Source organism: Hypanus sabinus, chromosome 7 (assembly GCF_030144855.1).
Source record: "Hypanus sabinus isolate sHypSab1 chromosome 7, sHypSab1.hap1, whole genome shotgun sequence".
Classification (NCBI taxonomy): domain Eukaryota; kingdom Metazoa; phylum Chordata; class Chondrichthyes; order Myliobatiformes; family Dasyatidae; genus Hypanus; species Hypanus sabinus.
Window position 1 is genome coordinate 83,963,986 of NC_082712.1, and position 26,510 is coordinate 83,990,495.

The 26,510-nt window shown below is 45.7% G+C and overlaps 2 protein-coding genes across 3 annotated transcripts in view; one reads left to right on the forward strand and one right to left on the reverse strand.

Annotated features, from left to right (window-relative positions):
• The window catches only part of LOC132396914 (phospholipid scramblase 1-like), a 131,078-nt gene extending 127,491 nt beyond the window's left edge, over positions 1–3,587 (reverse strand). Inside the window, exon 1 of the mRNA XM_059975011.1 lies at positions 3,403–3,587. Within this exon, the coding sequence (XP_059830994.1) occupies positions 3,403–3,494 (92 nt within the window). The 5' untranslated portion in view covers positions 3,495–3,587. The remainder of the gene's footprint in view (positions 1–3,402) is intronic.
• LOC132396913 (TSC22 domain family protein 4-like) overlaps positions 1,816–26,510 on the forward strand; it is a 94,690-nt gene continuing 69,995 nt past the window's right edge. The window contains exons 1-3 of one of the 2 annotated variants that reach the window (XM_059975001.1): positions 1,816–2,046; positions 3,685–5,106; positions 10,441–10,619. In XM_059975001.1, coding sequence (XP_059830984.1) covers positions 4,057–5,106; positions 10,441–10,619 — 1,229 coding nt within the window. In that variant the 5' untranslated portion in view covers positions 1,816–2,046; positions 3,685–4,056. The remainder of the gene's footprint in view (positions 2,047–3,684; positions 5,107–10,440; positions 10,620–26,510) is intronic. The other variant, XM_059974999.1, reaches the window with a different exon arrangement.

Sequence of the window (26,510 nt, forward strand, 5' to 3'; positions counted from 1 at the left end):
GGGGGAGGGCAGGGTGAAGGGGTAAGTAGGGGAGAGGTCGGGTGAGGAGAGGTGTGAAGGATGGGTGGGCGGGGAGAAGTGAAATGGCATCTGAACAAGGCAATATTACTGTGGTCATTGGGACTTCAAACTGCAGGCAGACTGGGAAAACCAGGTTGCATGGACTGGAACCCAAGAGAAGGAATTTGACGAATGCCTGTGAAATAGCTTTTTAGTGCAGCTTTTGATCGAGCCCACAAGGGAAAAGGCAATTCTGGATTTGGTGCTGTATAAGGAAATGCATTTAATTAGAGAGCTTAAGGTAAAGACACACATGTGAGGTATTATTAGCGTTAAAGCCCTCAAGAGTTGGAGCCTCATGACTCACGCCACCTGATTCAGGAACAGTTACTACCCCTGAACCATCAGGCTCTTGAACCAAAGGGTTGGGGGGGGGGAAGAGGGGAGGGGGAGAGGGAATGGGGTGAGGGAGAAGGAAAGGGCTGAGGGGAATGGGGTGAGGGAAGGAAACGGAGAGGAGGAGGAGGGAGAGAGGGAAAGGGGGAGAGGAATGGGGTGAGGGAGAAGGGCTGAGGGGAGAGGGGAATTGGGAGAGGAAGGGAGAGAGGGGAATGGGGTGAGGGAAGGAAACGGAGAGGGGAGGAGGTAGAGGGAAAGGGGAGGGGTGAGAGGGAGAGGAAGGGAAAGGGAGAGGGGAATGGGGTGAGGGAAGGAAACGGAGAGGGGGAGGAGGTAGAGGGAAAGGGGAGGGGTGAGAGGGAGAGAGGGGAATGGGGTGAGGGAAGGAAACGGGGAGGGGGAGGAGGTAGAGGGAAAGGGGAGGGGTGAGAGGGAGAGGAAGGGAAAGGGAGGGAATGGGGTGAGGGGGGAAAGGGGAGGGGTGAGAGGGAGAGGAAGGGAGAGAGGGGAATGGGGTGAGGGGGGAAAGGGGAGGGGTGAGGGAGAGGAAGGGAAAGGGAGAGAGGGGAATGGGGTGAGGGAAGGAAACGGGGAGGGGGAGGAGGTAGAGGGGAAGGGAAAGGGAGAGAGGGGAATGGGGTGAGGGAAGGAAACGGGGAGGGGGAGGAGGTAGAGGGAAAGGGGAGGGGTGAGAGGGGAAGGGAAAGGGAGAGAGGGGAATGGGGTGAGGGGGGAAAGGGGAGGGGTGAGGGAGAGGAAGGGAAAGGGAGAGAGGGAGAGGAAGGGAAAGGGAGAGAGGGGAATGGGGTGAGGGAAGGAAACGGGGTGAGAGGGAGAGGGGAATGGGGTGAGGGGGGAAAGGGGAGGGGTGAGGGAGAGGAAGGGAAAGGGAGAGAGGGGAATGGGGTGAGGGAAGGAAACGGGGAGGGGTGAGAGGGGAAGGGAGACGTTGAGGGAGGGGGATGGAGTACACAGTTGCAGCGCACCCTCCACTAGTCACGTCAACATGTTCTCCACAGCACGTAGTTCTGTACCTTCGCGTTGTGGGCCATCAACCATTGGTTGCAGAGTTGACCAATCCCAAGCTACAATTTAACTACCTCTGAAACCGTTCCTCCGATTGGACCGAACTCTGGACGAGAAATTCCTGGCATGCACCGAAAGGCGGGAGCTCTTCTGTCAATGTCAATCAATAGTGGGATTCCAACCAATCAAACCCCAAAAGATTATGTACATCAACGGTCTAATATAAGATAACCTATCAGCACTAAGAATACCATGATTGATGGTAATGATGGACAACGGTTGGCGTTTCACGCATGACAGGCAGCGGAAAGTAACCAATGAAAAGTGAAATGTTAGAGGCAGGGTTTCGGGAGTTGGCCAATGATTAAGGAGAGTACGATTGAGTGATCTTTTCCGCACCTATTGAAGTACGGAGTCTGGAAGGTGGGCAGGTGGGCGTTTCCTGCCAAGGCCAATGGGGTTGGAGGATTGTCGGGTCCGGAGGTGGCGCTTGGGCCCCGGTGGAAAGTTGTCAACAGCGGCGAGGAGGAAGAGGCAGCTTGGAGGGGGAAATCGTGCACCCTGGGCTTCTGTAGGGGTTGAAGGATTTTGGCGAACCCGCTGCCAACGACCGACCCTCAGGTGAGCGGCACGGGCCCTGAAGTGGTTGTGGGGGTGCGTTGTAAATGGGACGACAGGCCAAGGGGCCCCGGGCTGTCAGAGAGTGTGAGGCGCCCCCCGAGGCTGTGGCAACAGGCCAGTCCGAGGCCTGAGGCCCAGCCAGAGTGGGTGGTAGGTAAAGGTGGGAGGGATCTGCGGAGACTCCGGGGTGCGAACTCGATCTCCGCCCGAGTTGGTGCTGAGGTTCAAACTAAAGGGAGTTGGTGCTGCAACGAAACGCGGCTTCAGAGCAACTTTCTCAGCAATCTGGAAGGACTTGGTTGGCATTGCCTTGATGTTGCGCCCAGGGGGTGTAGTTGGCTGGTGAAATCCTTTGAGAGGGAGGGTGAGGGGGGTGTACTGAGGTTGGAGGAGGATTGCCTTGCATTCTGGGGGTGTTTGCGAGATTCCTATTGAGGGGGGAGTGTATTTGGGAGAGGACATGGTAAGTTTGGCATGCCCTCCTCTATTTGGGGGAGGCACGAGTGGAGAGGGCAGGTTTGGGGGTGGTGGGGCAGGGAAAGTTTGACAGGCTGGTTGAGGAAGAGGGCAATTGCTTATCAAGGGTGATGGGGGCATAGATTCGTCAGGTTCATTGGAGTGGGAGGGCAGATGTCCATGAGAGAGGTGGACAAGTTCTGGATGGTCATTGATGTGGGGCAGTTATCTATATGGTTTCTTGGTGATGGAAAGTGCCTGCCTGTTCCCGGGGGGGGGGGGGGGGTGGGGGTAACAGAGATATGGATGAAAAACTGAGGCTTATCAAGGTTATCAGGAGACATCAAGCCCTGGGCAAATAAATGCCTAATCTGGTTTGGGGATACTTGTAGCTGAGGGGGAAAAATCTGTTTGACTTTTCAGGTGGATCACGAACTGGAGAGTCTCGATCAAAAATTCTTTACTGAAGAGGCAGGGTTTGCTGAGGGTTCATTTTTATTTGCACCCTGAGCTGCGCTTTGCAGCCCAAGAGGGAGCTGGACTAACAGCCACTGTGTATATGGAGCTGAGTAAATACTCAAAAGGCAAATCGGGAACACGAGATTCTGCAGATGCAGAAAATCCAGAGTAGCACACGTAAAATGCTGGAGGAACTCAGTGGATCAGGTGGGGGAATACACAGTCGATGTTTCCTGCCAAGGATTAAAAAGGAAGGGGGAAGCTGCCAGAATAGGGGGAGGGAGAAGGAAGACAAACTAGAAGGTGATAGGTGAAGCCAGGTAGTCTATCACCTTATTCCCTCCACCCCCCCACCCTCATCTTACAGCTGGTACTTTTATCCTCCCTCACATCTCCTTATTCTGACTTCTGATACCCCCCCCCCCCCCCCCCAACCCTTACCTTTTTAGTCCTGCTGAATGGTCTCGGCCCGAAAAGTCGACTGTGTATTCATTTCCATAGATGCTGCCTGTCCTGCTGAGTTCCTCCTGCATTTTGTGTGTGTGTTGCTCTAAGTACTGAAAGGAATATTTTGAGACGTGAGTATCAGCAGGTTGAGTAGAAGTGCTTAGATTTACGAGCTGCCACTTTATGTGTTACTTGATTTGGTGTTTTTAGTTTGATCTGTGCTTTATTTACAGTGAGGGGTGTGTGAGTAAGTGTGTTCACCTGTTTCAATTGCAGATTATGTGACTTTGGAAGAATGAACACTTAAACGAAGGTTTCAACAGTGCTACCTTTTACGGACTGATCCCATGGCAGGTCATCCCAGCTGGGCGACTGCTGGCTGATCTCGACAGGACGTTGCTTGCACATTCTTTGGATTGTAATGGCTTTGGACAGTGAAATAAGTGCCTCATAGCCAAGGGACCTCTCGCTCCCTCTACCTCTGGCGCAGGCTCAATTATTTTTCATTTGGGGAGGGAGAGCGTATTTTGGGAATTAAGCAGAGGAGGATGTGGGAGCTCAGGACCTGAAGGGGGCCCAAGTCTGACGACCACCACGGCTTTCGTCTTTGTCCTCCTGCCGAGGGAGGAGGCTCTGCTCGGGGCAGCCATGATCGGCAAGAAGAGGAGTGGTTTCCAAATCACTAGTGTGACCTTGGATTACGATGGCGGCGGTGGGGAGGGTCTGAAACAGCTGCCAGATGGTGAAGTGGAGCTGGGGGGCTCTGTGGGGTCTCCCTTGGTGAACGGAGTACCGGGGCACCTGGGCAGTGGGCATGCTCCTGTCCCAGGTAAGGCTGAGCCAGCTGGGTCTGGAAAGAATGGACCACCCGTTGATCGGACTCCACTGCCCCCTGCAAAGGAGCAGCAGGTGGGTGAGGGCTCACCCCGTGGTTCCGAGGCTGCCCGCGGGACCCCCATCTCCGACACTCCTCGGGTGGCCGTCACCCAGGACCCTCAGAGGGCAGAGGGTGCAGGGATCACGGAGGTCATGACCCCTAGGACTGCCAGGTCGCCACTGAGAACATCCTCTGCCCTGGGCGGCTCACAGCAGCTGGCTTCCTCTTGTGGCTCTCGGTTCCGTGTGGTGAAGCTCGACCACAGCTTGGGTGAGCCGTACCGCCGTGGCCGGTGGACCTGCTTGGACTTGTATGAAAAGGACCTTGATGGGCAGCTACTGGCCAGAGCTTTGGACAGCGCCAGGCATGTCAACTCCCTGGACTCCCACCTGGAGATCACCAGCTTTGCCCATAAGGTCATTAGCCAACTCCGGCCCAAGATGCATGCCCCCAAGAGCCAGGGGTCCTCGCCAGTGCCGAGCCAGGGAGAGGGACCGAGGGGCAGGTTCATTCCTGTGGCTCCCGGCCACACCCTGAATGTGCTGCTCCAGGCGGCTGAGTCGCTGAACCTGGGCAAGACGGCTCGAGTCGAGAGAGAGTCCGGACAGCTTGCCCCAGCCAGCCTGCCCCAGCTCCCTGTCACCAGCGCCCCCGTTTCCAAGGTGGTCATGGCAGCACTCAAGGGTGATGGCAGCCCCCCCAAGGATCAGCAGAAACCCAGCACAACAGTCAGGGGTGGTCCCGCGGAGCAGACTACTTCCAATCCGATGTCGCCAAGCGTGAGCCAGCCCTCTTCGGGAGAACACGGAGCAATAAAGAAGGCAAGTAAACATATCCCCTCGCCTGCCTCCTCCAATCACGACTTCCCTCAGCCTCCAACTCCCCCAGAATGGCTGCGGTCTCATTAGTGCAGTGCTGAGATAGCACAGGTGGGATGTTGAACCGGGGTCTCCCCTGCCCCGTCAGGGGGTTTTGCAGGACTGGCAGATAGAATTTCAGGAATCGTGGCGTCCTGTCCCAGAAGCTACCCTTCGTGAAATCAAAGCATATTATCACTGTCCCATTGTGAGAATTTGCTCTGTGCAAAATTGGCTGCTGTTTCCAATGAAGAGCAGTGTCAAATGGCAATAGCATCTCATCGGCCACAGGAACACGTGGGTTAAGAGAGTACTTGTGTATGTGGGGCAGTGCTCGGTGGCAATGGAGAGTTGACATGATCCAACAAAACAAAGGTTGGCAGCGTTATGGGTAGTGTTGAAGGTTGCCAAAGGATACAGCGGGAGTATCTATTAGTTGCAGATAAGTACAGATAGAGTTCTTATTTGGCCAAATGTAAGCTGCTGCATTTGAGAGATCATCAAGAACAGCATGGTAGCGTAACTCTTTGCAATAAAGTGTATAGGAGCGGTATAGTTTTAACAGCATGACCCTTAATGGTGGTAATATGTAGATCAGGGGATCCCAACCTGGGGTCCACATACCCCTTGCTTAATGGTTTTGGTCCATGGTATAAGAAAGGTTGGGAACCCCTGGTCTAGAGGGATCTCGGGGACCAAGTTGATAGCTCGCTGAAAGTGATTGCACCGATTGATAGGGTGATAAAGAAGACGTATGACATGCTTGCCATTATTAGTCGAGGTACTGAGCTCAGGAGTTCAGAAGTTATGCTGCAGCTTTATAAAACTCTAGTTAGGAGTTCTGGTCATTCCATTATAGGAAGGATGTGAGGCTTTGGAGAAAATGCAGAAGAGCTTTACCTGGATGCTGTTTGGATTAGAAAGTATGCACTATAATGAGAGGTTGGACAGACTTGGGTTGTTTTCTGTGGAGCACTGGAGGCTGAGGGGCAATCTGATACAGGATTATAAGATTATGACAGGCATAAGGTAGACAGCCAATATATTTTTCCCAGGGTTAAAATGCATTGCAGTTAAGGTTTGATGTACATCAAAGGAGATGTAAGGGATAAATTTTTTTTTAGAGTGGTGGTTGCCTGAAATGCACTGCCAGAGGTGAAAATGATAATATTTAATAATAAATGGAGGTAAATATGATAGAGGTGTTTAGGAGTCTCTTAGACAGGCCTTGTGTAGGTAGAGGGATTAGTTTATTTAGGCATTTATTTATTGGTTTAATCAGGCCGATTACTGTTGTACTGTTCATTTCTCGTGGGAACTGTGCTCGTCCTTCTTCCCTCTCTGATCTACTAGTTTGCGTGTTGTAAGATCCCGGGTGGTGCAGCTTTAGGTAGCAACCTCTCTAGGGTTATGCTTGCTTTGGGTGGTGGGGAGGGTGTGGTGGTTGCACTGGTCCAAGGAAGCAGCTGGCTCCCATCTCCTGGAACACCCTGCCTGTCCATCAGCTCTGCCCTGATCTTGTGATGGGATCTGTTTTAGGAATACAGAGGCTATTTCTGAACCTGAGGACTTGTTTGCCTGCCACCTTCACATGAGCTGCTTGGTACGGAAAACATCAGCAGAAGACCTTGCTTTTCAGCCGGCCTGACGGGTGGCGTGGGTAACCCTCACCCTCAGTACAATGACTTTTCTTTTGCACATAGCTACGTTCCACATCGCCAGTGTTGTAAAGACACGATCAATTGATTCAAATTGTTCAGTTTAATATCAGAGAACGTGTAGAGTGTACAACCAGAAATTCTTAGACTTCTCAGACATCTATGAAACTAGAAACCCCACAGAATGAATGGAAGCTTTATAATCATGCCACCTTTCTTTTCCTCCTTTGGTTTCGTGGCTATCTGGAGAAGAAGAATTTCAGAGTTGTATACTTTGATAATAAATTAATGTTTGAACCCTTGAATGTACGGTTGGAACATCAGAATCCCAAAGGCCCTCCTTCCCCTTCCTTTGCAGAAGCAGCAGAGGAAGCATTGACCCTCCTGTTCCCTGTGATGCTGACCAGGTAGAGGCATCTGGGTCCACTGTTTCCTGTAGCGGTAGAGTCTTGGACCAGAGGGCACAGCCTCAGTGTACAAGGACATTTCTTTAGAACAGAGATGATGAATTTCTTTAGCCAGAAGAGTGCTGAATCTGCAGAATTCATTGCTACATATGGCAGGGGAGACCAAGTCACTGGATATGTTTAAAGCTGAGATTGATAGGTTCTCAGGGAGAAGGCGGGTGAATGGGGTTGAGGGAGATAACAAATCAACCATGATGGAACGGTGGAGCAGATTCGATGGCCCAAATGGCCTAATGTCTTGCGGCCTTACAGGAGCCTCAATTTTATGCCTCATTCATTATTCACTGATCATTAGTCATGTTTGCAGTTTTTGATCGAAGTAATATTGATCACTTCCGATTACTTGGTTCCGATTTGGATACTGTGATTACTGGTAGTATGTCTCTACTAGAGGGATAAGGCTGATTATTTTTTTCCTACTCTCTGATGCTCTGCTCTCCTTCAGATGGCTGCCTGCGTGGGCTGATGCCCAGCGACTGTGTTTCAGGTGACCCTGTGCCCCTCCGCAGAGAACCATCTGGCTCCTTGTGAAAGTGGCGATCAGCTCCCTGCTTGTGCCTATCCAAAATATTTACATTGGCACCTCGCCAAAGGTTTCTACGCAGTGGAACTGAATAGGGCTCTCAGTGCCTTTCGAGAGGCAGAGAGGCAAGGACTTTTGAAAGAAGTAGCATACTGTGTTGTAGTAAAAACCCAAGTGAGATGGTGTTACCAACCAAGGCCAAGAGGCCATTCATCTTGTATAGAGTCTTTCTCTCCATCTCCGTGCTCTTCACACTCCGGCATTGATTGTGAAGCTAGTCTGATCCTTCTAGGATTCGGAATCTGTAGCACAGGAGGAAGTTGTTTGACCGAGGTCTGGTCAGCTCGTCTTACCTATTCCGTATTCGTTTTTCAATAAATAATCCAGTTCCCCTTTTTGAAAAATTCTTTGAATCTGCTTCCTCCTGACAGCACATTACAGATTGTAACATTTTTCAAATTTTAAGAAGTTTTTCTTTAGTTATTTGGTTATTATTCTTAAAGTCAAGTCCTCTGGTTACTGATTTAAAGTTCAAAGAACGTATACTGTTTGTTGCCATATACAACACTGAAGTTCATTTCCTTGTGGGCGTTCACAGTAAATCCTCCAGGAGGACCACAACCTTGTCATAGTTTGGAGGTTTGCATGCCTCAATGAACCAGTGAGCTATATTGGCCGGAGTCAGGTCTTTATGCTTTGTCTCTTGGGATGGTCACCCATGTCATGTAGGTCAAAGGGTAGAGGTCAGACTAAGAGGGTCCACCAGCCCTCCAGGTTCAGGGGTTCAACTCAAGGCTAACAACCCTGACTGGTCAAATAAAATTGTTACAGAAGCCACAATGAAAAATCCTTCTACATCCCAGTGCGAAGGTATTCCTGAGTCTCTGTCTGAGACTTGCATGAATCGTGGTAGTGAAAACCATGAGGAAGCTACTGACACGATGAAGGAAGTCCTGAACATCGTCAGTGATAGAGGACCTTTGTTGCTGCCCTAAACGCCAGTGGTGTAACAGGCAGTAAAAAAAATTCACAGTAAATACAAGAAGCACAATAGAAACTATGAAAGACTGCACCCAGCAGAATGGACTAACAACCAATGTGCAAAAGACAACAAGCTGTACAAATACACAAAGAAAGTTTTAAAAAAAAAACCTGAGAATACAAGATGGAGAGTCCTTGAAAGTGAGTCCTTGTACCAGTGAGTTTCCCTTGTGTATTAGAACTCTTCCCCCTCTCAGAACTTGGAATATCTTTTATTGGATTGCAAACTTGTCTGCTTTCAGAAGAACCATCCCACTTCAGTTGATCAGCCAAACCCAAGTTCCTCATCCCCAGTACAACCTCGGCAAACCTCTTCGGAATTCTCTTTGTCCTTCCTAAAATCTTATCCCTGGTCGTGAAGTGGTAAGGTTGCAGCGATTCAACATGACATCTTAAATTTTGACAAACTTCTATAGATGTGTAGTGGAGAGTATATTGACTGGTTACATAGTTTATGGCAACATTTTCAGTGATGGGGCAAATGAAGTTGTGATTTGATGCAAGCGATACATTTCACTGCATGTTTCGATGTGCATGTGACAGATAAAGTTAATCTTCAAGCACGAGTTGTAGTTCCAAGTATCCTAACAGCAGATTCTTGAAATTACACTTTACTCAGGAAGGAGTGCGAACGTGGAATGTGTCGTGGAGGGGAGAGGACTAAGTGAGGAAGAGGCTCAATCCCCGTACATACTGCTTGGACAGAATGGCCTGTTTGTGTTGTTCCCCCACAATACATGCCTACTGAGTGTATGTTGGTGTCCTTCAGATGAAGGGCTCAACCCAAGACTGTCCGTTGTATGGTAGTGTAGTGGTAAACACAACATTTTACAGTACCAGCAACCCCGGTTCAATTCCTGCCACTGCCTGTGAGGAGTTTCTCCCCGTGACTGCGTGGGTTTCCTCCCATAGTCTAAATACGTACCAGTTGGTAGGTTAATTGGTCATCGTAAATTGTCTCGTGATTAGGCTATAGTTAAATTGGGGTTAACCCACCCACTTGAAGGTTTGATGTGTTTTGCGTTCAGAGATGCTCTTCTGCACGCCACTGTTATAACACGTGGTTATTTGAGTTGCTGTCGCCTTCCTGTCAGCTGGTACCAGTCTGGTCATTCTCCTCTGACCTCTCTCATTAACAAGGTGTTTTTGCCCACAGAACTGCTGCTCTCTGGGTGTTTTTTGTTTCTTGTAACATTCTGTGTAAGCTCTAGAACAGAGGTTTCCACAGACCCCTCAGTTAATGGCAGGTGTCTAAGGCATAAGAAAAGGTTATGAACCCCTGCTGTAGAAACAGTTGTGCCTGAAAATCTCTGGAGATGAGCAGCTTCTGAGATACTCAAACCACCCCATCATTTCACAGTCAAAGTCACTTGGATCATGTTTCTTCCCCATTCTGATGTTTGGTCTGAAGAACAACTGAACCTCTTGACCATGTCTGCATGCTTTTATGCATTGAGCTGCTGCCACATGATTGGCCGATTAGATATTTGCATTAATGAGCAGGTGAACCTGATAAAGTGACCACTGATTGTAAAATTCAGCCCGCCTCCCTAAGCCCAGGTCTGCCAGGGTAACCCTTTAAAACTTATCTGTTTCTCCCACCCCACAGTTTTCTGAATCTCGATCCACACCCGCCTCGCCAGTCCTGACTCAGGACACCAGTGCTTTCAGGAAGACTCGTGTCTCTGAGGTCAATGGCTCCAGTTCACTCCGCTTCATCTCACCCATGCAGACCCTTGCCACATCAATGCTGTCGGTTGGGTCACACCAGGAAAGTGATGATGACAGGTAAAGACCTTTTCTTTTCCCTTGTTGGAGAGGGTTGGCAAGCGATTGAAACTATTACTGCTGAAATACTCTGTACCATGTGTTTTAAAAGGTGGCATCAGCCAATTTCATAAATTCCAGGTACTTGGGGTGAAATATGGGGTGAAATCCTGGCAAATGCTGGAATCTGGAGCAACAAACAAGATGCTTGAGTAATTCACAAGGTCATGGCAGCATCTGTGGAGAGAAATGAACAGTCAGTATTTTGGGTTTAGACTCTAAACCTTTTTAAGCTCTTGCTCCTACCCTTTCTTTTTCACCTCTATACTGATTAACTCTCCTCTATTCCTCAGTCCTGATGAATGGTACAATTTAATATTGATTGTATACAGAATACAAACTAAAATTCTTCTTACTCTTCACAAACATCCATGAAACAGAGAGGGAAGAACCCCAAGACATAAGATACCCAAAGCCCCCTTCCCCCTCCCACACACAAGCAGCAACAAAAGCATCAACCGTCCCCCTCCCTCCCACTTCCTCCAGTAAAAACATTAACCTCCACCACCCACCATGCAAGCGATCGCAAGCTCCCAGAGACCATGATCTAGAGTCCTTCAAAAACCACTGTCCATCCCAACACTTTGACATCTCAACAGGTCCTCTGTCACTAATGAGGGGGACAGCAACGTCACCCCTGCCACAACGCAAGGGGAGACCAACAGCTCGCAGTTTCGATGTTACATTTGGCAGTGTTGCTTATTCGAGTACCTCTGATTCAAGAATCAGCAGACTCTCACTATTGAGGGAGAGTGAGAGTTCAAAAAGTTCAAATTTATTTATCAACATACATAGATGTCACCACATACTACCTGGAGATTCTTTACACACAAAAACTGACAAACAATCAATGTGCAAAAGGAAACAAACTCTGTAAATGAGAACAAAGAAATTATTAAATAGATAATACTGAAAACGAGTTGTAGAGTCCTTGAAAATGAGTCCATCAGTTGTGGAATCAGTTCAGTGTGAAGTTATCCAGTCTGGTTCAAGAGCCTGATGGTTGTAGGGCAATAACTGTTCCTGAGTCTGGTCATGTGGGACCCAGGGCCGTTCCTGTGCCTCCTTCCTGATGGCAGTAGTGAGAAGAGAGCATGGCCTGAATGTTCTGGTTCCTGGATGATGGACGCTGCTTTCCTGTGGCAGTGCTTCTTGAAGATGTGCTCAGTGATGGGGAAGGCTTTGCCTGTGATGGACTGGGCTATGCCCACCACTTTATTGTAGCATTTCAGTTCATGGGCATTGTTGTTTCCATACCAGGCCATGATGCAGATGAAGGACCTCAATCCAAAGCTGTCCAACGTACTGTACCATTGTGCTAGCACAGTGCCTTACAGCAACCTGGGTTCAATTCCCTGCCATTGTCTGTAAGAAGTTTCTACGTTCTCCTCACGACCGCGTGGGTTTCCTCACAGTGACTACTCCAATTTAATAACCTTCTGTTTTTGTTTTTCATCTTACTCAGAAAAACTAGCGGATTATGATCAGTGTAAACAATAAGTGGTTTCTGAGTTGTACTAACATATACCTCAAAATATTCCAAAGCTAAAACAAGAGATAACAATTCTTTCTCTATTGTCGAATAATTTCTTTGATGCTTATTAAATTTCTTAGAAAAGTAAGCTACTGGATGATCAAGCTCATTCCCCTCATTCCTTTGCATTAATACTGCTCCTGCAGCCTCATCACTAGCATCCACAGCCAATGAAAAAGGTTTTCCAAAGTCAGGTGCCTTAAGCACAGGTTGTTGACATATCATTGTTTTCAATTTTTCAAATGCTTCTTGACAAAAGACATACCAGTTTGTAGGTTAATTGGTCTTTGTAAAATGTTGTGAGATTAGGCTAGGATCAAATGAGGGATTGCTGGGCTATGGGGCTCAAAGGGCCTGTCCCACGCTGTACCTTAATCAATCAGTCCATCAGTAAATAATTTCCCCTCCAAATATGTAGCCTAAACCTTTGGAATTTCTGGGTATTGGGCTAAAGACTGCTAAATTGTTACTGATTTGCCTGATGCAAAGTGTTTTCTCTAGAATCGTAACAGGCCTGCTAGGTTTACTAAACTTGGCCTTTCGAACTTGCCTAATAGTGGTTGCTTAGCGTCAGCGTGAGAGATAGGTGGGGTCTCTGTAACATTGCAAACATACAATGGTGCTTTTAATGGGAGTCATGAGTCTGGAATGTAGAGCAACAAACTGCGGCAGGAATTCAGCATCTACGGAGGGGAATTAACAGTCAATATTTTGGGTCGAGCTATTTCAGCTGGACTAAAAGGTAGAAGGGAGGCCATCATCATCATGTACAGTGTTATATGATGTAGGCGATCATGGTCCCATGACCGTGATTGTTCTTGGCAACATTTTCTACAGAAGTGGTTTGGCATTCAAAGTTCAAAGTAAATTTTATTATCAAAGTACAGATATGTCACCACATACAACCCTGACATTCATTTTCCTGTGGGCATACTCAGCAAATCTATGGAATGATACCTATAACAAGATCAGTGAAAGATCAACCAAAGTGCAGAAGACAGCAAAATGCGCAAATGCAAATATAAATAAATAGCAATAAATAACAAGGACAAGAGCTAGCAAGATTAAGAAGTCCTTAGAGATCATTGGTTGTGGGAACATCTCAATGGATGCACATATGAGTGTAATTATCCCTTTTTCTCAAGAGCCTGATGGTTGAGGGGTAGTAACTGCTCTTGAACCTAGTGGTGTGAGTCCTGAGGCTATTGTACCTTCTATCTGTTGGCAGCAGCGAGGAAAAGATCACGGCCTGGGTGGTGGAGATCTCTGATGATGAATGCTGCTTTTCTACAACAGCTTTTCATGTAGATGTGCTCAATGATTGAGAGGGGCTTCTTCTAGGCAGTGTCTTTACATGACAGCTGACCCCAGTCATTATCAATACTCTTCAGAGATTGTCTGCCTGGCATTAATTGCTACATAACCAGGACTTGTGATATGCACAGGCTGCTCATACGACCATCCACCACCTGTGACTTCACATGACCCTGATCGGGGGACTAAGCAGGTGTTATACGTTGCCCAAGGGCGACCTGCAGGCTAGCAGAGGGAAGGAGCGCCTTACACCTCCTTTGGTGGAGATGAATCTCCACCCCACCACACAAGAAGAGAGGTAGATAATGCAAAGGGTTGGAGCGAAGGGGTGGGGCAAGAAGTGTGGATTACCTTCTTGCTAGCCATTTTAATTCTCTTCCCCACTTCACTAAACTTCATTTGAGCCATCATTGAAACTTGAGACTCTTCATCTCATGTTCTCTATATTTATTGCCTATTTATTTATTTTTATTGTTTCTTTCATTTTGTATTTGCACAGTTTAGTGCCTTCTGCACTCTGGTTGAATACCCAAGTTGGGTGGTCTTTCATTGATTCTGTAAAGGTTATTATTCTACAGATTTATTGAGTATGCCCACAAGAAAATGAATCTGCTATGGGGGAGGCTACTGCACAGGATCAAAGTAAGCTGTTGAGAGTTATACAGTTCCATCATGGGCACTAGTCTCTGTAGCATCCAGGATATCTTCAAGGAGCAATGCCCAAGAAAGTCAGCAGTCTTCAGTATGGATTCCAATCGCCCAACACGTGCGCTTTTCTCATTGCTACTATCAGGGAGGAGATGTGGAAACCTGAAGACGCTCACTCAATGATTCAGGAACAGCTTCTTCCCCTCTGCCATCTGATTTCTGGATGGACATTGAACCCACGAGCACTACCTCACTAATTTTTAATTTCTTTTTTCTTTTGCAGTACTTATTTAACTATACGTGTATGTGTATATATACATATATATAAATTCTGTTTTTTTTTCCTTTATTATCATGTATTGCATTTCACTGCTGCTGCAAAGTTAATAAATTTCATGACATATGCTGGCGATATTAAATTTGATTCTGATTTCAGGGTTGTATATAGTGACGTATATGTACTTTGATAATAAATTTGCTTTGAACATTTTTGCACCGACACATCTGTCCTCAGCCTGCACCGCTGATAATTTGAGGCTAAATGCAAATTAGAGAAATTTTGGCCGTCCATTTCCCTCCATGCCTGTTCTTGAGCTTTCCATAATGGATCTAGTAAAGGAGCTCGGGATTAGTCATGGCTCTGCGCTATTCAGGCTAAGCTAATATCCTGCATCACAGTGGAAATCTTGGCATGCTTGAAGGTCCTCTTTTCAATTTATTTAAGGCATTGCTCCCTTAAAACAAACATCTTCCCCGTTGTTGTGTGAACAAAGTCACCGGAGAGAAGTACAAGTAGATCAAAAGTAGTTTCTTTATTCGAAAAAATGATTCACAACAGGCTTCATATTGAGACCCCTTTCGGAGGAAAAAGGCCTATTGTTCAGAGCTGTATTTTAGATCTATTTCACAGTTCATATTTAGATCTGAAGACGGGTGGCTGAAGTTATTTGCTATATGTGCTAACCCTAAAAAATAGTGGAACACTCATGAACACCAAACCCAAGCCGTAATCCAGTGTCAATGCAAGTTACTTTCTAACAGGCCAAGGCTTGAGTTGGGGAGGTAGGCGTTAGCACAGGGTGCTTAATCTGTCCTTTGCCAGGAGACATTGAATCTGCTAGGGCGGGAAGCGTGATCAGATGGAGGGGGAATTCTTGCCACTGATAACATGCTGTTTGACACGCAGAATCTGCAGACATGGGTGTGTGTACATACGCATTGCTTGAAACCATTGTGCCTTCGTCCAGAATCATGCTGCTGCAGGCTGGAGATCTATTTAAATCTCGTGTCCTTAATGACCTTGGAGGAGTATATTCTGCTTGAAAGAAAACTTGTTTTTATGAGCAACACAACACACACACACATAAAGGAAGGGGGAAGAAGTCTGAATAAGAAATCCTGCTTTTTGAGGAGGGAAAAAGCCCTCAAAACCTTCCTGGGAAATCCCTCAAAAAGTGGGATTTCCAGGTGGCCGCCCATTTCAATTCTTCTTCCCAATCCCATTCCATCATGTGAGTCCATGGCCTCCTCTACTGCCATAATAAGTCCACAATTTATATTCTGTCTGGATAGCCTCCAGCCTGAAGGCTTGAACATCGATTTCTCAAACTTCTGATAATACCCCCCCCCCACCACTCACCATTTCCCCCCTACACCCCCCACCACCCTTCCTCCCCCCTCATCACCCCCTCCTCCCCTCTCTCTGATGAACACAGTCCACCAGAGACACAAACCCATGATCCCCTGGGATTGACGGCTGCCTACCAGAAATGGTTCCAGCAGGCTTAGTAGCTCAGCCACATGTGAAGACTGGGAGCTGGACTTGGTTGTCAGAGGCTATTTGAGATGTGCATCATTGGGAGCGTTTAATAGGTAATGGGAGCTTATCCCATTACCTCCGCCGGCTATGACAACCTCCATTCATTTGGTAGTCCAAAGGCCGTCCAAGCTGCACAGCTCCATCACCTTCCCTGACAGTGCAGGCATCTGGCTTGAAAAAACTGGTCCAGAAACCTCCCATTCCCACCATGACGCAACGTCTGGCTCTATTTGTCTAGCTGTATTTCTCCACCCTGGGGAGAAAAAGACCAGGATCATCCACCCCAAAGAAAGAATTTATTTTTACAAAGCAATATCAGGATATTTCAAAGTCCTTTAGAAGCCCATGAGGTGCAGCACCTCAAGATGTCAGCTCTCCATTTCTCTCAACAGATGCTGTCTGACCCATTGGGTTCCTCCACCAGTCTTTTGTTGTACTTGAGAGTATTGGTCTGTATCAGGGGTTCCCAAGCTGCTAAAGGTATTGGTCCGTGGCATAAAAATGGGTGGGATCCCCTGACCTAGGCCATGCATTAAATTCTTCGGGGTATATGATAATGGTAGAGACCCTCCAATTTTGTTTTTCCATTGTGGATCCAGCCAAGTTGCTCAGGGCTATTCTTTAGCGATACAGTGTGAGGTAAGGCCTTCAGGCCTTTCGAGGCACACCCGCACCCCAGCAACTCCCAACCAACATGATTGACCCTGATCTGATTATGGAACAATTTATAATGACCAATTAACCTAATCTTTGGACTGTGGGAGGAAGCTGGAGCACCTGGAGAAACCCATGGATTCCATGGGGAGGACATACAGAGGCTCCTTCCAGGACGGAACTGGAATTAAACTCGGAACTTGGAAACATCCCAAGCTATAATGGCATTGCACTAACCACGACACTACCGTGGCGGCTTTGTTCTGTATAGGCGAAGCCATTGTCTTGCATTGCAGTGGAAATCTTTGCATGCTTATTGTCAGTATATTTAATGCATCACTCCCTTGAGACCAGCAATTTTCCCATTTACACCAAACCTCGAACCCATTGCCAGCACAAATTAGTTTCTTAACTGGTCAAGGCTTGAGTTGGGGAGGTAGGCGTTAGCACAGGGTGTTTAATCTGCCCTTCGCCAGGAGACATTGAATGTACTAGGGTGGGAAGTGTGATCAGATGGAGCGGGAATTCTTGCCGCTGATAACATGCTGTTTGATGCTGCAGACGTGGGTGTGTGTCTGTACATGTGTGTTTCTTGATGTCCTATTTCAGATGTCCATTGACTATTGACCACCCTCCCCCCACTTTCCCAGCAATTTGAAATGAACTTGTTTCCTGCCTTTCCCAGTTCCCGTGAAGGATCACGGGGCTAAAATAGCGGCTTCTGTCTTTGTACAGATGCTGCCTCATCTGCTGTGTTTTATTATAATTTTGGTTTTTTTTTTCCGCATCTCTGTGATATTAGTTAATAGATAATTGTTGGGCCAAGACATCTGAAATAGTTGTCACGGCATCTTTTTGATTGAGATAGCAGTGCTGGATTCCCTCAGTATTGCACTGGAATGTCACCTTTATTTATCCTGGGGCTAGAACCTGCGACCTCCTAACTCAAGAACGTGATTTACTGACAGGAGGTGGTGGGTAAGTTTCGGTAATTGCCCCTTCCCCCACATTCCCTATTCCTGTTTCCCCCTTTCACCTTACTTGCCCATCACCTCCCTCTGGTGCTCCTCCCATTTCCCTTTCTTACATGGCCTTCCGTCCTCTCCTACCAGATTCCCCTTCTCCAACCCTTTATCTCTTTTAACAATCAACTTCCCAGCTCTTTACTTCACCCCTCCCTCTCCCGGTTTCACTGGTCACCTGCCACCTTGTACTTATTCCACCCCTCCCCTCTGATTTCTCCCCTACCTTTCTAGTCCTGAAGGAGGGTCCTGGCCCATTCCATTGATGCCACCTGACCTGCTGAGTTCCTCCAGCATCTTGTATGTGTTGCAACCGATTCACTGAGCCCAACCTGGTGCTTGTGTAAAGTATGTGAAATGCAGGGGAACAGACTTGGCCCAGCTTGGGAGTATTGGTTCATTACTGTCACACGTACTTGGTTTTAGGGATTGCTTCATCCCATCGGTGCATTGAGGTATTAGATTGTGCTAGTCCACAATCTATGGACTCGCTTTCAAGAACTTTTGCAACTCATGAATTAAAACAAAATAATTCTGATTCCCATTTCCACTCCAGCGTGTTGATCCTTGGCCGCCTCTTGTGCCAAGATGAGGCCACCCTCAGGGTGGAGGAGCAACACTTTGTGTTCCGTGTGGATGGCCTCCAACCTGATGGCATGAATATTGATTTCTTCTTCCGGTGAACCTGAACTCCATTCCCTCCCTCCTTTACTTCTCACCTGCCTGTGAATTTCCCCCGAGTCCTCTCCTTCCCTTTCTCATATGGTCAATTCTCCTCTCCTCTCAGATTCTGTACTCTCCACCTGGCTTCACCTATCACCTTCTAGCTATCCTCCTTCCCCTCCCCTCCACCTTTTAATTCAGGCATCTCTCTCTCAGTCCTGATGAAGGGTCTCGGCCCAAACCGCCAGTTGTTTACTCTTTCCATAGATGCTGCCTCCATGTGTGTTACTCATGTTCTTAATATGTATTACTACTTTTTTAAAATATGTATTTGCATAATTTGTTGTTTTTTTGCACATTGGTTGTTTATCCATCCTAGCCATGTGTACAGTTTTTCACTTACTCTAGAGTTTTGTGGTATTTACTGTGAGCGCCCGCAAGAAAGTGAATCTCAGGGTAGTACTGTATATTATGACGCATATGTACTTTGATAATAAATTTAGAGTACTTTAAAATTTACATTCCTTAGCGTTATTATAGCCAGGGATGGTAGTGGCGATAAGCTCCCTTTGCCTATTAAATGCTTCCAACGGAACTGTTTCTACTGACAGGAGAAGGGGCAAAAGCAGGTTACTGGTGTCTTAAAACCAGTCGTTTTGGACAGATGGGGCTTGTCAGCCATGGTTGACAGCTCATTTAGGAGAAGGAAAACTCTGATCTCAAACCTCTGCTGCCTTGTGGCTATACCTCAAGGGAAAAATCCAGAGCTGCAGTCCCTAAGGCAGTCCTACGTTAAGTTCAATGGCAGCTCCTGCCATTGGTCTCTGCCATTCCTTTGGGTTCATCAGCTGCGTGAAGGGTGGGAGCTTGCTACATGGGCAACAGCTTGCTCTCCATATCATACTGCCCAGGCTTGGGTATTTATGCATATATCCATGGTCACCCTGGATTGCTGGAGGCCTCTGCACTTTGAACCACAAGGGAAAAGCAATAACAGAATGCACAATAAAGTGTTACAATTACAGAGAAACTGCAGTGCAGATAAAGAATAAAGTGTAAACAAAATAGATTGTTACATCTAGAGTTCATCATTAACATATTAAGTGACATATAAAGTTCACTGTTAACTTATTAAGAGGTCTGTTCAAGAATCTTATAGGAGCAGGATTAAAGCTGTCCTTGACCCTGGTGTTACATGTGTTTCTGTGGTGTTGTCAATGCTATTAATATATCCACCAGAAGTGGAACTTCTCAGTGGCAAAACATTTTAATACCTATTCTCATTCCAAAGTGTCAGTCCATGGCCTCCTCTTGTGCCACCCTCAGGTTGGAGGAGCACCAACTTGTATTCTATCCAGGTAGCCTCCAATTTGACGGTATGATTATCGAATTCTCCTTCCAGTAAAAAATAATTCCCTCTCCCTCTCCTCTTCTATTCCCCACTCTGACCTTTTACTTCTCACCTGTCTATCACCTCCCCCCCCCCTCGGGTTCCCTCCTCCTTCCCTTTCTCCCATGGTCAACTCTCCTCTCCTATCAGATTCCTTCTTCTTAAGCCTTTTACCTTTCTCACCCATCTGTCTTCACCTATCACCTTCTAGCTATCTTCCTTCCCCACCTTTTTATTCTGACATCTTCCCCCTTCCTTTCCAGTCCTGATGAAGGGTCTTGTCAACTTTTTATTCACTTCCATAGATGCTGCCAAACCTGCTGAGTTCCTCCAGTATCTTGTGTGTGTCGCAATATATCGCAGTTCCTGATTTCACAGACTGGCAATCTCCTTTTTGTGCGCAAAGTGGTGGAAACGTTCCCAGTTAAATGCCCTGACTTGTATACTGCACATACATCACAGCATTACTTAGTAAGACTGAAGCGTCCAGATTGGGCCAGACCATTGGACATCAAATTCTTTCTGAAATAGTTGCTTCCTCAGAATTTTGTTTTATGATAGACCACTTGAAGCTGAACACAAATATAATTTCAGACTTCTTGTATAAAGCAGGAATTTGGAGAAACAAAATTAACTTTTATTGAATTGCGTATTGATGCTTTGCTGAAGTAAGCTAAAACTGATTTTTTTTGATGATTTTCATTTGTACTCAGTGTCTGAAGCTTCTTGCTTAAGTGCCCAACAATAATCAGCCAGCATTGGTGGATTCCAGTTGTCCTGATACAGTTTCTCCTTGACCACAATGTCCTGGTGAAACCTTTCACTGTGCTCGACACTGACCGTGCCGAGATTTGCAGGGAAGAAGTCTAAATGGGAATGCAGAAAGTGAATCTCTAGTGACATGTTGTTCATGGTTTTGTACACTTGGAGCTGCACATAGTTTGGTGTTCTGTAGTTGCCAAGAAAAATTTCAACAGTGTCCTTGAATGCCTTCCATGTGATTTTCCCACTAGAAGTTCATTGAAATGTCTGTCATTGATGACCTGTTTGATTTGTGGACCAACAAAACTGCCTTCTTTAATCTTGGCATCAGCTATTTTGTCTTGAATTTTGAATTAAAATAACAAAATTATGCAATTTAAAAAAAATGGTGGGTAATAGGGAAATTTCATGGTGATTTTCCTGATCAGAAGCCCAGAGTCCATAAAATGCACCCAGAGGTATTCAGGAAGCAAAATCTTTGTTGTCCAGTGAAATAAACATTGACTGAAGCTCATAATTATACCTCTTCTGAGGATAAATTTGACACCAAACTATTGAAAAATGCAGATATATAAACAAGCCCTTTAGGCAAATGAGTTCATGTTGACCATCAGTCACCCATTTTCAATAATGGCACATGGATTCCATTTGTATTTGTCCCACACACTCTCACCGACCCCTGCCCCCCCCCCACCCGGAATCTATCACTCACCTGCAACCTAGGACAGTGGTTTCAATCTTTTATTAAACAATGGACCAATACCATTAAGCAAGTGGTCCATGAACAATTAACTTACTAACATCTTTAGAAACCAGGAGTACTTGGAAGAAGCTCTTAAGACATGGGAGCAGAATTTGGCTATTTGGGCTAGCAAGTCTTCACCACCAGTGCATCGTGGTTGACTTATTATCCCTCTAAACATTCTCTTGCTTTATCCTTGTAAGCTTTGATGCCTTTTCTAATGAAGAATCTATTAATTTTGACTTTAAATACACCCAATTATATTGCCTCCACAGTGACATGAATTCCACAGATTCACCAGATGAGGCTAAAGACCTCCTCATCTCTGTCCTTAAGGGACATCCTTGTATTCTGAGGCTGTGCCCTCTGGTCTTAGACTTCCCCACTATTAGAAACATCCCCTCTATGTCTATTCTATCTAGGGCTTTCAACTTTGGATGGGTTTCAACAAGATTCCCCTATCCCTCATTCTTCTAAGCTCCAGCAAGTACCGACCCAGAGCCATCAAATGCTCCTTGCATTTTAACCCTTTCATTCCATGGATTATTCTTGTGAACCTCCTCTGGTCCCTCTCCAAAGCCAGCAGATCCTTTTCTCAGATGAGAGGCCCAAACTCCAAATACCAAACGAGCAATGTCTTAGAAAGCCTCTGCCATTACATCCTTGCCTTTATAGTCCTCTTGAAAGTCTTTCATGGCTTCTAATTCAATCCCAGATTTGTGGGATCCAGCTTCTAAAGAGTAAGGAGCTTATTGGGCATTTGACACACACATGTTAATTGTATGATTTCATTGAGATCCCCATCTAGATACAAGAACAACATACAGATAGCTCCTGAGGTTAGGATTCAAGCTGCCTAAGGAACTCTACTAGATGTGCTGCTGTAAAAAGGAAGTTTTATGGAAAATCAGAATCATAATCAAGTTTAATATCAGTGGCATATATTATGAAATCTGTTGTTTTATGGCAGCAGTTCATTGCAACACATAAAAAAAACAAGTCACAATAAGGAAAAGAATGTATACTGTATTAAATAAGTAGTGCAAAAAGAGAACAAGAAAAATAAAAAGAATAGTGAGGTAGTAAGGATGGGTTCATTATCCATTCAGAAATCTGATTGTGGAGGGGAAGAAGCTGTTCCTGAATTGTTGAGTGTGTTGTCAGGTTTCTGTACCACTTCCTTGATGGTAGCAATGAGAAGAGAGCATATCCTGGATAACGAGGATCCTTAATGAAAGATGCTGCCTTTTTGAGGCATCGCTCCTTGAAGATATCTTGGATGCTGTGGAGGCCAGTGCCCATAATGGAGTTACTGAGTTTGCAACTTACTGCAGCTTTTTCCATTCCTTGTGCAGTGGCCCCATCAAACCAGATGATGATGCAATCAGTTAGAATGTTCTCCATGGTACATTTGTAGAAATTTGGGAGCATCTTTGGTATCATACCAAGACTCCCCAAACTGCTAATGGAATGTAGCCACTGTGTGCCTTCTTTGTAATTGTGTCAATATGTTGTTGGGTCCAAGATCTTCAGAGATGTTGACACCCAGAAACTTAAAACTGCTCACTCTTTCCACTGCTGACCCCCTCAATGAGTACTGGTGTGTGTTCCCTTGATGTCCCCTTCCCGAAGTCCACAATCAATTCCTTGACATTGAGTGCAGAGTTACTGTTGCAACACCATTCAAACAGCTGATCTATCTCACTTCTGTACACCTCCTCATCACTATCTGAAATTCTAACAATAGTTGTGTCATTGGCAAACTTGTAGATGGCATTTGAGCTGTGCCTAGACATTCAGTCATGTGTGTAGTTAGAGTAGAGCAGTGGGCTAAGCATGCATCCTTGAGGCACACCAGTGTTGATTGTCAGTGAGGAGGAGATCTGCACTGACTGTGGTTTCCTGATGAAGAAGTTAAGGATCAATTTGCAGAGGGAAGTACAGGGGGCGTACATTTTGGAGCTTGTTGATTAGTACTGAGGATATGATGTTGAACCCTGAGCTTTAATCAATAAACAGCAGCCTGGCGTAGGTGTTGCTATTGTCCAGATGATCCAAGGCCAAGTAGGGAGCCAGTGAGACGTGAGACTGCATCCGCAGTAGGCCTGTTGTGGTGATAGGCAAATTGCAGTGGGTCCAAGTCCTTCTAGGAGTTGATTTTGACCATGACCAACTTCTCAAAGTACTTCAGCACTGTAGATGTGAGTGTCATTGGGCAGTAGTCACTGAGGCAGCTCACCCTGTTCTTTTTTTAAAAACTTTTTTTATTAAGTTTTCAGATGATTACAGAAAGAAAAAAAATAATACCCTTCCCCTTTCCCCTTAGCCCCTCTCCCCTAACATCCCTATAGAAAAAAGAAAGAAAGAGTGCCTGGATATCGGAAGATCCCCACATGCTCCTCTTTCTTTCTTTCTTTCTTTCTTTCTTTCTTTCTTTCTTTCTTTCTTTCTTTCTTTCTTTCTTTCTTTCTTTCTTTCTTTCTTTCTTTCTTTCTTTCCTTCTTTCCTTCTTTCCTTCTTTCCTTCTTTCCTTCTTTCCTTCTTTCCTTCTTTCCTTCTTTCCTTCTTTCCTTCTTTCCTTCTTTCCTTCTTTCCTTCTTTCCTTCTTTCCTTCTTTCCTTCTTTCCTTCTTTCCTTCTTTCCTTCTTTCCTTCTTTCCTTCTTTCCTTCTTTCCTTCTTTCCTTCTTTCCTTCTTTCCTTCTTTCCTTCTTTCCTTCTTTCCTTCTTTCTTTCCTTCCTTCTTTCCTTCTTTCCTTCTTTCCTTCCTTCTTTCCTTCTTTCCTTCTTTCCTTCTTTCCTTCTTTCCTTCTTTCTTTCCTTCTTTCCTTCTTTCCTTCTTTCCTGCTTTCCTTCTTTCTTTCCTTCTTTCCTTCTTTCCTTCTTTCCTTCTTTCTTTCTTTCCTTCTTTCCTTCTTTCTTTCTTTCTTTCTTTCTTTCTTTCCCCAAGTAACCAATTATTTTATCTTCAGAGCACCTATATATTTAATCCTGTCTTTTGTAAATAAGGGCGCCAAATTTTAAAAAATGTTTCGTATTTATCTCTTAAATTATAAGTCATTTTTTCAAGTGATATACAGCTGGAAATTTCATTCTTCCAAGGATCTATACTTAAATATGCATCCGATACCCTGTTCTTCTTGAGCAGTAGTATGATTATCGCGCATTTTGAAGCAGATGGGAACCTCTGCAACAGTGAGAGATTAAAGATGTCTTTGAACACTCATGCCAGTTGGTTGGCACAGGTTTTCAGTGCCCTACTATGTACATCATTAGGCAATGATGCCTTGGGACGGTTCAGCCTCTTGAAAAATGTTCTGACATCGATCACAAAGGTGCAGTGGAGAAGTTTGAGACAGATATACGGCAGATGGTGATTGTGGGCCCCGGCTAGGTCTGAACTGTAAAAGCCTGAGGAAAAAGCCTAAGGAAAAGCCTAAGGAAAAAGAGGTGGTCGAAGTTGTGGAGCAACTTGGGGGAAAATATGGTAGGGATTTAACAGCAGAAACCTTCCCATATCATCTTATCATCAAAGTGTGAGTGAGCGTGTAGATAAACACGAGATTTTGCAGATGCTGGAAATCCAGTGTAACACACAGAAAATGCTGGAGGAACTCATCGGATCAGGCAGCATCTATGGAAATGAGTAAACAGTCGACATTTCGGACAGAGACCCTTCTTCGACTAGAAAGAAAGGTGGAAGACGCCAGAATAAAAAGTTGGTGGGGTGGGGAGAGAGGTTAGCTGGAGGGTGAAAGGTGAAGCCAGGTGCGTCGGACAGGTAAACGGCTGGAGAGGAAGGAATCAGATAGGAAGGGACAGAGGAGTACAGGAGAAAGTGATGGACAAGTGAGAGGAGGTAGGTGGTCAGAGTGGGGAAGGAGGGGGAGGGGAGTTTTTTTTTTAGCCTGAAGGGAAAATCAGTATTCATGCCATCAGGCTGGAGGCTACCCAGACAGAATATGAAGTGTTCCTCCTCCACCCTCATCATGGTAGAAGAGGAGGCTTTGGACCAACATGTCAGAATGAGAATTAAAATGTTGTCACCGAGAAGTTCTACTTCTGGTGGATAGAGCGAAGCTGCTTGAGGAGGCCATTTACGACGGGCCTCACCAATGCAGAGGAGGCTGCATCGGGAACACCGGATTCAACAGATGACCCCTGCAGACTTGCAGGTGAAGTGTTGCCACACCTGGAAGGGCTAGAGGTGAAGTGATGTGACTTACACTGAAGTATCACGGATGTCCTTTTTAAGGGGTGGGTTGCTGGGAGTGTATAATTTTTGGAGATACGAATCATCTTCCAGGAACTGATGGAGTGCAGTGATTGACGGTGTCTGATGTAAGGTATTATTCTCAGAACTGATTTTACTATATCCCTGTCACATCCTGTTCAACATCAGGTAATCCAGTCAATAGCACAAAGGGGAAAAACTAGTTTGGACAAGGAAAATGGAGATTTAAGAATTCTCTTGTACGATGATTATCATGCAAAGAGAGTGTGACTCAAATCTTTGGTTCTGGGTGCTGAAGGTTCATGATTTGGAGACATTTTGGCTGCTACGATGTGCCTTTCTAGGTACGTGCTGTTATATGGGCCAAATAATATGGTTTAGTTTGGGTAGGGCCAAGGTCAGGGTGCTATTTTTTATTGCCAATTTGTTCCATTAGTTTTTAATCAGATGATTGAAGCTGGTTCAAAATTCAAAATAAATTTATTATGAAAGTATGTATATGTCATTATCTACCTTGGGATTCATCTTTCTGCAGGCAGTGGACTCTTTCCCCCTCCACCTCCATGCCAGTGTAGGTTCCTGGACTGCATTTGAGCTCCTGAACATGATGAGCTTAAACTGCTTTATAAGGCACTGGCGAGGTCTCACCTGGTGTATTGTGAGCAGTTTTGAGCCCCTTATCTAAGAAAGGATGTGCTAACATTGGAGAGGATTCAGAGGAGGTTCACTAGAATGATTCTGGGAATGAAAGGCTTATCGTATGTGGAGCAGTTGATGGCTCTGGGCCTCACAGGAATTTAGAAGAATAAGGGGATAAGGGGATCTCATTGAAACCTGTTGAATGTTGAAAGAACTAGATAGAGTAGACGTGGAGAGGATGCTTCTTACATGTTTTTTATTACAAATTTGTTCTTTTGGTTTTTAAGCAGCGGGTTGAAGCTAGTTCGAAGTAAATTTATTATCAAAATACATATACTGTATGTCACCATATACTACTTTGGAATTCATTTTCTTGTGGGCATTTACAGGAAAATAAATACAGTAGAAGTTATGGAAAAAGCTATGCATAAGC